The 12,016-nt window shown below is 48.2% G+C and overlaps 1 protein-coding gene across 1 annotated transcript; it reads left to right on the top strand.

Annotated features, from left to right (window-relative positions):
* Positions 1-3,080: 3,080 nt before the first annotated feature.
* On the top strand, positions 3,081-7,168 carry LOC309829934 (apolipoprotein L3-like; the record flags this gene model as incomplete). Its single annotated transcript, XM_082666186.1, is given in 5 exon segments — positions 3,081-3,094; positions 5,082-5,210; positions 6,327-6,456; positions 6,460-6,729; positions 6,773-7,168. Coding segments are annotated over 5 exon segments (939 nt in total).
* Between the last annotated feature and the right edge of the window lie 4,848 nt (positions 7,169-12,016).

Genomic DNA, 12,016 nt, shown 5'->3' with positions numbered 1-12,016 from the left:
GATAATAATTTCACTTACTTTTATACTTCTTCTTATACCGCTCCCCACCTTCTCCTAATACCATTGCATCACTAGGGCCTAACAAAGTTTCAGGAGCCCTGCACGTCACTGACACTGGATCGTTATTAATTGTTACCCATTAGTAAACACTAGTGCTCCCAGCCTCACGTAATTTCTAGAGTATTCCCTTCTTAGCTTTTTTTCTGTATTTGGTTTTATTGCTTCACTTCTATAACTTTGCAGATGGCTGTCTCCCGTCTGATTATCTTCTCCTTGTGCCGCAACAGGAGAGCAGGACTCTGACTGGGCTTGGAGGCAGCTGACGGGAGCTGAGTAACTTTCCTTAACTAGCGGCCAGCAGAGCCCAGGAGACAGAGAACCTCTCTGGGTTAAGTCCACTGTGGCACTGGTGGCCGTCCCAGGGGAACCCACCAGAGAACTCGCCCCTCGCTGTTCCCTGCAGCCACTGCTCACTCACGATCAAGCCCATAGTCTGTTTTCTCTTTCCCAAGGGTGAAGCGACACCTCCTTCCAGCCTGACACAGGCGGGCGAGCTGAAGGGAAGACTCTGAGACCCCAGCTGCTGCCACCATGAGCACAGTAACCTGCTACTTAGGTAGTCAGCTGCCTCTTCTCTGGCAGCTTCCTACTTGTGACCTAGAATTGAGGGTGGTGTCCCCAGGCTGAGTTAACCAACAGAGGAATCAAGAACCAAGAACGGGATGGATAAGCATCCTCGAGCCCCCACGAGGGGCCAAGAGGAGCTCCCCAAACCCAGGGGTCTGTCCCCACAGGCTTCTTCCCGGCCCCGCCCCCCACCCCCCAGGGAGCCAGGACCAAGATGCTCACTTCCTCACCCCCTAGTCCTGCACCGCCATCCAGCAAGTGACTCAGAAGTGAGGACAGGACAGCCCATGGGTGGGGGGGGGCAGCAGATGGGAATTCCGGAGGCCGGGCCAGGTGGGGAGAGGAGGTCTGCCAGCATCCCTGGAGGCTTCTCCTGGCCTCTCCCTTTGTCCCAGCAACGCCCCTGCTCCTAGACCCTGAGGCGGTAGCACAGAGCCTGTTGCCTTCAGCTCTCGCCCTGCTGCCAGCCCAGCCGCTCTGTGAGGCTCAGTGGACCCTGAACTGAGCCCCAGCCTGGCCTTTGCCACCTCCCACCTGTGTGACCTGGAGCACCTTACCTGGCCTTAATTGTAAAGTGAGAATAATATTTCCCTGTGTTGTTTCAGGATCAAATGTAATGTGTGTTCGTGGCGTGGGCCAACGCCTGCCACACAGCAGGTCCTGCCTAGGTGTGGTTGCTGTCCCCTCTACCTGGAATTTGTTAGTTTCAGGTTGAAACCTCCCCTCCCCCAGACTTCTCACCCCCTCCGCACCCCCCCCCCACCCCCGCAACTGCCTGCAGCTCTGTCAGGGCACCTGCTTGCCAGGTGTAACTGCCTCAGGCAGGTACTGGCTCTATGGATCTCAATACCCCTGCAGAGACGCGGGTGCTCAGTTAGTTCCCCCATCCACCCCCATCCAATCAATGCACGATTTAGTGCTGTGGGTTCCCTCCATGTAAGCCCTGGGTTCCCTTCTCCCTTAGGGAAGGGGGAAGACGCACCCACATGAGCACTGCGTTTTCTTGAGTCTCGTTTCCTCAGGATTGCTCCTCCCCCATCACTGCATTGCTCAGCGACCAAATCACGTCCTCCCTGGAGCTGCCCTGAGAGCAAATTAGTCAAGCTGAAGGGTAAGGGAGGGGAGAGCAGATTAGAAGCCAGGAGCCGCCATCCCAGCAGACTGGGATCCTTGAGGGGGGGCTGGGCTGGTGAATTCCTGAGGCTCAACTCTCCTCCGGAACCAGGTGATCTCCTGTTTATCAACAGTTCAGCTTGGGTCCAGTGGAGCCAGGGGGGAGCTGGGTCCCCTGGGGCCAGCCTGGAGAAGAGAGAGGTGATGGGGATTGATCATAGGATCAGAGCCAGGGGTCCCACCCCTCCCCCACCTGAGAATCGCCCTCCGCTGCCCAGCCTGGAGTGTCTGTGATTAGCAGGAGGAATCCTCTCCCTCCCATGGTAGTTTTACACAATGACGTGTGGTCTGAAACTTTGTTTTTTTTTTTTTTTTAACAGCTTTTTGGTTGGTTTTTTTTTTTGGAAACCCTTTTTTTTAAATTAATTTATTTACTTTTGGTTGTGTTGGGTCTTCGTTGCTGTGCAAGGGCTTTCTCTAGTTGTGGCGAGCGGGAGCTACTCTTCATCGCGGTGCACGAGCCTCTCACTATCGCGGCCTCTCTTGTTGCGGAGCATGGACTCCAGACGCGCAGGCTCAGTAGTGGTGGCGCACGGGCTTAGTTGCTCCGCGGCATGTGGGATCTTCCCAGAACAGGGCTCGAACCTGTGTCCCCTGCATTGGCAGGCAGATTCTCAACCACTGCGCCACCAGGGAAGCACTGAAACTTTGTTTTTAATTGAGGTAACATCGGGTTATAACGTTCTATAAGTTTCGTGTATACAACATTATATTTCTACTTCTGTATACACTACAGAAATTAGTTGCAAAGAAGCCCCATAGTATACGACAGAGTAGAATGAAGAAATCACAATTTTTTAAATACAAGGAGACTTCAAAGAATTGTCTTGATGGTTGGCCTTGGATTCAACCTCTGACCTTTCTGCTTGCGGGCCTTGGGTGGTCCCTTATCCTGTCTGAGTCTCACTTTCTTCTTCTGTGATACAAGAATAATACCTCTTTGTGTGGATATAGAGGGAGATCGATTTTACATCAAGTCCCAGCCCACACATAGAGACACACTGGTCGCCAGTCTCTTATCAGCAATTCTATCACCTCCAACTTTCTGAAACACACACAGGTGTTTGGTAACTCGTAACCTTGCCCTGTACTGACCCGAGCTTATTTATAGTCATTACAGACTTTTTCCCATTTAATGTGAATGTTTGTTTGTTTCACTACCAAAACGTGAGAACATTCATTTATCGGGTGCTTTCCAGACTCTGCTGGAAGTGGTCAGGCTCTCCTGGAAATGGGGTGTCACGCCCTTTTGATCCTTTTTTGGTCTGCATCTTCCGGTCATGGTCATCCGTAGGTGTGTCATCTAGTAGCTAATGTAGTAAAAGCAGCCTAGAATGAGACTGAGGGTCTGGTGAGGTCAGATACCTTGCCACTTTGGTTCCAGCTGGTTCTATCCGGTTTTGGTTTGTCTCTTCCTATAGCTTTCTCCGTTTTTCTCCGGACCCTGTGACTCCAACACGTTCACCTCCAAATGGAAAAATCCTTTCCCTGCGTGAATAAAGGTGGCCATTGAGGTGCAGCGTATTCTATTTCAGGGAACCTGAGCATCCAACACTGCGCCACCACTATTTAGACAACTGCTTTGAAAAACAGTGTCTACAGGGAATTTCCTGGTGGTTTAGTGGTTAGGATTCGGAGCTTTCCCACTGTGGCCCAGGTTCCTAATGTTAACTCTCAAAAGCTGTTGGGAAGAGACAGGAGTCAAGGGTCTTCTTCCTGTAGATGAGGCCCAAGTAGGACTCTATTTAGGACAAGTCAGAAAATCCTGACACCATCAGTTTGCGTTCCCGGGGATTCTGGCTGGAGCCCTTTTCATCTCCATCTTAGGAAGTGTATCAACACTGCAGGATCCTGCTGGCCCGTAAGGCAGAGAGGCTGGAGTGGGATTGCATGGAGCTGGGTTGGATCCTGACTCTACCCCTGCCCAGCTCTGGGACTCTGAGCTTAAGAGTTGGAGTCTCAGATTTGTCATGTGTCCAGTGGGAATAGCAATTCAATCTGATGGTCTTAGAGTGAACTGCAGGGTCAGAGGCGGGGAACCAAGTGCAATCATCTCGTCCAAAGGCCCAGGGAGGCCTGGACCAGGGTCGGACCCAGGGGTCAGGATGGAGCAGAGGGGTCCAGGTTGGAGGACTAGTAGGAAGGCTTGGGCAGCAGAGCCAGGACTAGAGTGAGGCGAGTGGGTCCCTAGGACACAAAACTGAAGGGGCTGTGACCCTAGCAGAGGTCCTGTGAGTGGGAGAGGGGACATTTCTTCCCTCCCTGACTCGATCCCCTCATGCTGAGCATAGAGGGCCCTGGGTGACTGTGTCCTCCACACCCTGCCTGGGGCCTGGGGTTCTCCATTGCCATCTGGGACCCTCTTCCAATCTACATAGAGTAGCCCTGACCAGTGGGAAGGCCGTGTGGCTTAGTGAGACCTCCAGCATCACCATGAGTGGCTGCCGATTTTGTGTCATCTGAGGGATTCTGACGAGACTTCACAAGTCCCCACCAAAGAGGAAAAGTCTTCCTCCACCAGCTTGTGCGAATGCAGGTCTCTCCAGGCTTAGCAGTTCATGTGGATGTTTCCTAAAGTCTCTTGAATCTTTGAGAGGTTCCATAAAGTCGCACATGGCCTTGGTGTGCAGGCATGTGTGGTTGTCACCAGCTAAGGTATGAGTTAAGCTGGTGACCCCTGAGAGGTCGGGGGTGCTGGGCGATGGGTCAGGAATCAGTGAGGCGGGCTGGAGAGTCCAAGGGGAACGAGGGTTAATAGCATATCACCTGCTTCCCAGTCAACTGGGGCAGCAGAGGGACCTAGTGTCCTTCAGCTGGGAAGGCCAAGGGCATCAGGCTTGGAAGACAGCAGATGCCAGGCAAAATGATCGTTAAGGTTCCTTCTAGCTCTGATTTTAGGTTTAAAAAACCTCTAAGTACGCAGAATTAGCCAGTCTGCAGAGGCTGAGGGCACAGTCCCCAGGACTGTCCTTACATTTGACCCCAATGGCAAATTTGGGAGATCCCCAAAGCTACCATCAGGTGTGAGAATTCCCTAGAAGGAGGCACAGGACTCCCTGAAAACTGTCACGATCCCAGTTATGGTTTATTATAGGGAAGGATGCCGGTTCCCATCAGCCGCAGGGCAGAGTCTGGGCGGGTTTCACACAGGAAGCTTCCATTGTCCTCAGGACGTGTCCCTGTCCTGGATTCAGTGTGTGGCAGGGCACACGGAGCACTGCCCGCCAGGGACGTTCACCCTGTTTAAAGAAATATATTCTGACTCTTGTTAAAACGATAAGGAAGAGTCTCTTCAGGACTATCGTGATAGGCGTGAAGACCATCGCAGCAGAGGAGACAGATGGGCGCACGTCCGAACACAGCAAAGATGAGTGGGGATTGGTAGCCAATGATCAGAGTGAGGGGCGTGGGTTGGAAAATCACTGAGAGGAGACATCGAGGGCAGAGGGGTTCTTGTTGAAATTTGCTGACAGGATTTTTGCTAAAAGCAAGTAAAGGACGTATGCATCAAAGGTGGGAGATGAGGAGTTTGATCAGATATCAAACATGATAAGATCTAAACAGTGGGAAGGCTTCTCACTAAACTGACTTGGACGAAGTTTTGCTGGGACTGGGCAATACAGGCCGTCAAGTACAAGACACAAAGGGCAGAGGTTGAGGCCTATTGGAGAAGAGGGCCCAGAAGAGCCTGACTGAAACTTGACCGAGGAGTGAACCTTTTTCAACAGGACCCTCAGCGTATGGAATTTTATTTGGGCTCAGTCACTTGCTGCCCGCACAGCTGAGCGGTTGTCTCCTGCCCTCCCGGAGGTCAGACTAATGCCCTAGTGTCCAGCTCCTCCAGAGGTCAGATGTGATACCACGTGACCCAGAGGCCCCATCACATGTCACCCTGTTAGCCTGTCCAGTGGCCAAAGGCCCAGGCAGACGAGGACACTCCTATCAGCCAGAATATTCTAGGGACTCAGGGACCACTTCCCAGTGGCCAAGGGCAAAGAGCAGGTTGACTCCTCACTACACACTAAGGTTCTCTGAATGAAGGTTTTTCTGCTCCAATCCCACGTCTCTGTGCTTCTCTGTGGAGTTTCCACTCTGCCTACTCTTTGGAAGTAATTGTGTTGACCTGCCTCTGAGGCGTCTTTATCCAATACCATTTTTTTTTTTGGCCGTGCCACATAACTTGTGGGATCCTACTTCCCCAACCAGGGATCGAACCTGTGCCCCCTGCAGTGGGAGCACAAAGTCCTAACCACTGGACCTCCAGGGAATTCCCTCAAATACCTATGTTAAGTTAAAAGTATCCTAAGATGACTTTTGCTTATTTATTCCATGATTGAATAAGTATATGGAGCATCTATAAGATACAAAATATGTGTTTAATGTTGAAAGAGAAAAATTTACATTTGTGAAATTCTTTTCTATTTGATTTATAACAAAATCTCTGTGATTTACAGAATAGATCTTGTTGAGCCTAGTTTATGGACAAGCAAACTGTCTTTCTCATCCCTTGACCTTCATTGTTACAGGGAAGACCCAGATGCACTGCATCAATATCTGAGTGAGCTAAAAACAGACTTGGCCGTGGAGTACCAAGTCACGCTCCGAAAAGACCAGCTGGACAGGAAGAGGTTTTTGAACAGGTTCCCTCTGGTAAAATGAGAGCTAGAGGAGCTCATAGGAAAGTTCCACGCGTTCGCAGACAAGGTTGACAAGGTCCACAGGGACTGCACCATCTCCAACATTGTGGCCATCTCCACTGGCGCTGTGTCTGGTGTCCTGACCATACTTGGCCTGGCTTTGGCACCCATGACAGCGGGGGCGAGTCTGGCACTCTCGGCCACTGGGTTAGGGCTGGGAGCAGCGGCTGCTGTGACCAGTGTGTCCACCAGCATTGTGGAACACGTCAGCACGTTGTCAGCAAAAACCGGAGTTAGTCGCCTGATGTCAACTGGCGTTCCTGGAGGCACTTAAGATCAGCCCCCGAACTGTTGGCACAACAAAGAAATTCACAGAAGCCGTGCAACGCATTGGAATGAATATCCGTGCCATGGAGACGGTCAAAAGCAACCCTGGCTCAGCAGCCGACGCAAACGTCTTCATCAGCAGTGGAATAATCTCAGTCCAAAGCAGCCAGCAGGAAGAGGTTACTTTCAAAGGCAGGGCTCTGGCAATGACCAAAGGAGCCCGGATTGTGGGTGCGGGCACTGCAGGTCTCTCCCTTCTGATGGAAGTGGCCTTCCTGGTGAAAGAGGCAAAGCACTTGCACGAGGGGGCAAAGACAGAGTCGGCTAAAAGGCTGAGGCAGCAGGCCCGGGAGCTGGAGAAGAAGTTGGAGGTGCTCACTGGCATCTATGAGCGTCTGCAGTAGGGCTGGACTCCGCCACTCCCCGAGCTGTGCAGGGACCAGGGACACTTGCGGGGCCAAGGCACGGAGGCACCTTGTTAGAGGGAAAAGGAGGGCGAGATAACATAGATGTAGCTAGGTGTTAGGAATTTGGCATTTCTGTAGCTGAGCACAGCAGGGGAGGGATAAATGCAGGTGGCAGGTGGGGGAGAGAGAAGGAAGGAGCATGGAGCCTGGACGAAGGGAGGAGAGGGGCCTAGAGAGTGCGGGGAGGAGAGAAGCCACTTATTTTGGACTAAAGAAGACACTGGGGGCAGAATAAAGGGAGAGGGAGGGGGAACTAGCAACAAGAGGCCAGGAATGTGAAAGGGTTGAACATGGGAAAAAGCCCAGGAGTTAGGATTGCTGGGCTCCAGGAGAAGTAGCAGGGGCTCCTCTCTCACCCCTCCCCAGGGTTTGATGTCTCTGGTGGTCTCTAGCCCTACTTTTCCAGTATCAACTCACCTTTGATTCCAGCAGCTTTATCTTAATTAGGCAGTGATTTCTTTTTGTTTGTTTGTTTTGCGGTAAGCGGGCCTCTCACTGTTGTGGCCTCTCCCGTTGCGGAGCACAGGCTCCGGACGTGCAGGCTCAGCGGCCATGGCTCACGGGCCCAGCCACTCCGCGGCATGTGGGATCCTCCCGGACCGGGGCACGAACCCGCGTCCCCTGCATCCGCAGGCAGACTCTCAACCACTGCGCCACCAGGGAAGCCCCTTGCATCCATTTTATACTTTCTTTTAATCCTAGTGTTAATACCAGTAACTAGTCTCATTGAAAACAAGTTCCTAAAATGAAGAGTCTTTGTAGTATAACACAATACCCTGGTCTTGTAAACTGGAAAAGGAGAACAACATATCTGTCCAAGACACTTGGAAGAAGCACTAAACTTCACCGCCAGCACCCAAAGCTGAAATTCTATATAAACGATTCCCTGAAAAAAATATATTATAAGACATTCATAAAACGACAGTGCTATGTCAGTGCTAAAAATAATTCATTCTACTACATACGTGCTATGCGTATTGTGCATGTCTGTTACCGCCACATAACCGCTGTAATGTCTCTTTCCCGTGTATATGTGCACGTACATTGTATGTATAATCGTGCGTTGCATTATTTACCACATGCCTAATAAGCATGTACATTATATCGTTAATATTACATAGTACATATACATTATTGGTCGTACACAGCACATTGAGTTAAATGGGTCCAAGCCAACATGTTTGGAATCCTGTCCATTAGATCACGAGCTTAATCGCCAGGCCGCGTGAAACCATCAGCCCGCTGAGCAGGTGTCCCTCCTCTCGCTCCAGGCCCATGGCTTGTGAGGGTTTCCATTGATGAACTCTATCAGACATCTGGTTCTTACTTCAGGGCCATCTCTCCTAAAATCGCCCACTCTTTCCCATTAAATAAGACATCTCAATGGGTTAATGACTAATCAGCCCATGCTCACACATAACTGTGACTTCATACATTTGGTATTTTTTATTTTTGTGGGGGAAAGTGCTTAGACTCAGCTATGACTTTAAAAGGTCTTAACACAGTCAAGCAAATTGTAGCTGGACTTGGATGTATTTGTTATTTGGCAAGAGCCAATCAGTTAATGGTTACAGGACATAGCGCTTTACTATTCCCCCCACGGCTTAGAACAGTTAGATATCCCAGTGAATCAACCTCAACCCCCTTCCTATCATACAGATGAGCTACTTAGATATCCACCACCCATAGAGACAGACATCCCCCTAGATTCGCCAACCATTTTATCAAAAATCTAATACTAAATCTGACATAAGCCATGTAATACAACCATACAAGCATCACCTCTGTGCAGCAAGTTAAAGTTGCTCGAACATCTCATAAAGCAAGACACTGAAAATGTCTACATGGGCCCACTAGCCCCATGAACGTAAAGGCTTGGTCCCAGCCTTTCTATTAGTTTTTAATAGAATTACACATGCAGGTATCCTCACCCCGGTGAGAATGCCCCCTAAATCACTATGGAATTTAAGAAAAAAAAAATGTCATGAAGAACCTAGGGGTAAGACAGGAATAAAGACACAGACCTACTAGAGAATGGACTTGAGGGCATGGGCAGGGGCAAGGGTAAGCTGTGACAAAGCGAGTGAGAGGCATGGACATATATACACTATCAAAAGTAAGATAGATAGCTAGTGGGAAGCAGCCGCATAGCACAGGGAGATCAGCTCGGTGCTTTGTGACCGCCTGGAGGGGTGGGATAGGGAGGGTGGGAGGGAGGGAGACGCAAGAGGGAGGGGATATGGGAACATGTGTCTATGTATAACTGATTCACTTTGTTATAAAACAGAAACTAACACACCATTGTAAAGCAATTATACTCCAATATAGATGTAAAAATAAATTAAAAAAAAAAAACCAAAAGGAGCAGGTGTCAAGCACGCCACACCAGCAGCTCACAATGCCTTGCTTAGCCACGCCCCCACGGGAGACAGCAGTGATAAAAACTGAGCCATAAACGAAAGTGTGACTAAGCCATGTTAATTAGGCTGGTAAATGTCTGTGCCAGCCACCGCGGTCACATGATTGACCCGAATTAATAGAACTACGGCGTAAAGCGTGTTAAAGAACCATACAAGATAAAGTTAAACCTTAATTAAGCTGTAAAAAGCCGTAATTGAAACAAAAGTAAACTACAAAAGTGACTTTATTAATATATTCTGATCACACGATAGCTAAGACCCAAACTGGGATTAGATAACCCGCTATGCTTAGCCCTAAACGCAAACGGTCATAAGAACTAGACTATTCGCCAGAGCACTACTGGCAACAGCTTAAAACTCAAAGTCACGCCCCTCTAGAGGAGCTGTTCTATAATCCATGAACCCCGACCAACCTCACCAACCCTCGCTACTCCAGTCTATACACCTCATCTTCAGCAAACCCTAAAAAGGAGCAAAAGTAAGCATAATTATAACACATAGAAAGGTTAGGTTAAGGTGTAACCTAGGGGGTGGGAAGAGAGGGGCTACATTTTCTACACCAAGAACACCCTTTATCCACACGAAAGTTTTTATGAAACCTAAAAACTAAAGGAGGATTTAGTAGTAAATTAAGAGTAGAGCGCTTAATTGAATAAGGCCATGAAGCATGAACACACAGCCCGTCAGGTGCCATGACAAAGCCACAGTCCATCAACACATGCTGAACAATTATATGAGAGGAGGTAAGTCGTAACAAGGTGAGCATACTGGCAAGTGTGCTTGGATAAAACAAGACATAGCTTAAATAAAGCGCCTAGTTTACACCTAGATTTCATGATCTATGTATGTCTAGAACTAAACCTAGCCCACACCTTTCCCACCATACTGACACAAGCTAGTCAAATAACACATTCACCAGACATCTAAAGTATAGGAGATAGAAATTTAAACATTGATGGCGCTGTAGAGAAAGTAAGGGAATGATAAAAGAAATATTAAAAGTAATAAAAAGCAAAGCTTACCCCTCGTCCCTGTTGCATAATGACTTAACTAGTAACAGCTTAACAAAGAGAACTTAAGCTAAACTACCCTAAATCAGATGAGCTATTTATGAACAGTTACTAGAACAAACTCATCTACGGGACAAAATAGGGAGAAGATTTATAAGTAGAGGGGACAAGCCTAACGAGCCTGGTGATAGCTGGTTGTCCAGGAAAAGAATTTCAGTTCAACGTTAAATAATACTAAAAACCATAATAAGCTTCAACGTATATTTAAATGTTAGTCTGAAAAGGTACAGTCTTTTAGAAATGGATACGACCTTAACTAGAGAGTAAAAACAAACTATACCATAGTTGGCTTAAAAGCAGCCATCAATGAAGAAAGCATTAAAGCCCAACAACAAAACACATTTCAATTCCAATATTAAGTAAATCAACTCCTAGCCTTAGTACTGGGCTAATCTATGACTACAGGAGCAATACTGTTAACATGAGTAACAAGAAATATTTCTCCTTGCACAAGCTTACCTCAGCAACTAATAACGTACTGATAATCAACAGTAAGTAAATACAACCCAACACTAAATCATCTATTAAAAACACTGTTAACCCAACACAGGGGTGCACTCAGGGAAAGGTTTAAAAAAGTAAAAGGAACTCGGCAAACACAAACCCCACCTGTTTACCGAAAACATCACCTCTAGCAACACCAGTATTAGAGGCACCACCTGCCCAGTGACAATCGTTAAACGGCCGCGGTATCCTGACTGTGCAAAGGTAGCGTAATCATTTGTTCTCTAAATAAGGACTTGTATGAATGGCCACACGAGGGTTTTACTGTCTCTTACTATTCATCAGTGAAAATGACCTCCCCTTGAAGAGGTGGGGAAAACAAAATATAGACGAGAAGACCCTGTGGAGATTCAATTAATCAACCCAAAAACCATAATCTTAAACCACCAAGGAATAACAACATTTCACATGGGTTGACAGTTTCGTTGGGGTGACCTTGGAGCACAAAAATCCCTCTGAGTGATTAAAACCTAGACCTACTAGCTAAAGCATAATATCACTTACTGATCCAAAAAATTGATCAACGGAACAGGTTACCCTAGGGATCACAGCGCAATCCTATTCTAGAGTCCATATCGACAACAGCGTTTAGGACCTCGATGTTGGATCAGGACATCCTAATGGTGGAACTGCTGTTAAGGGTTCATTTGTTCAAAGGTTAAAGTCCTACGTGATCTGAGTGCAGACCGGAGCAATCCAGGTCGGTTTCTATCTATTATGCATTTCTCCCAGTACGAAAAGATAAGAGAAATAAGGCCCACTTTAAATAAGCACCTTCTAAACAATTAATG

Source organism: Grampus griseus (assembly GCF_964374135.1).
Source record: "Grampus griseus genome assembly, chromosome: 11".
NCBI classification, from domain to species: domain Eukaryota; kingdom Metazoa; phylum Chordata; class Mammalia; order Artiodactyla; family Delphinidae; genus Grampus; species Grampus griseus.
Note: the sequence above shows the minus strand (reverse complement) of the source record. Positions and strands in the feature narration are given on the sequence as shown.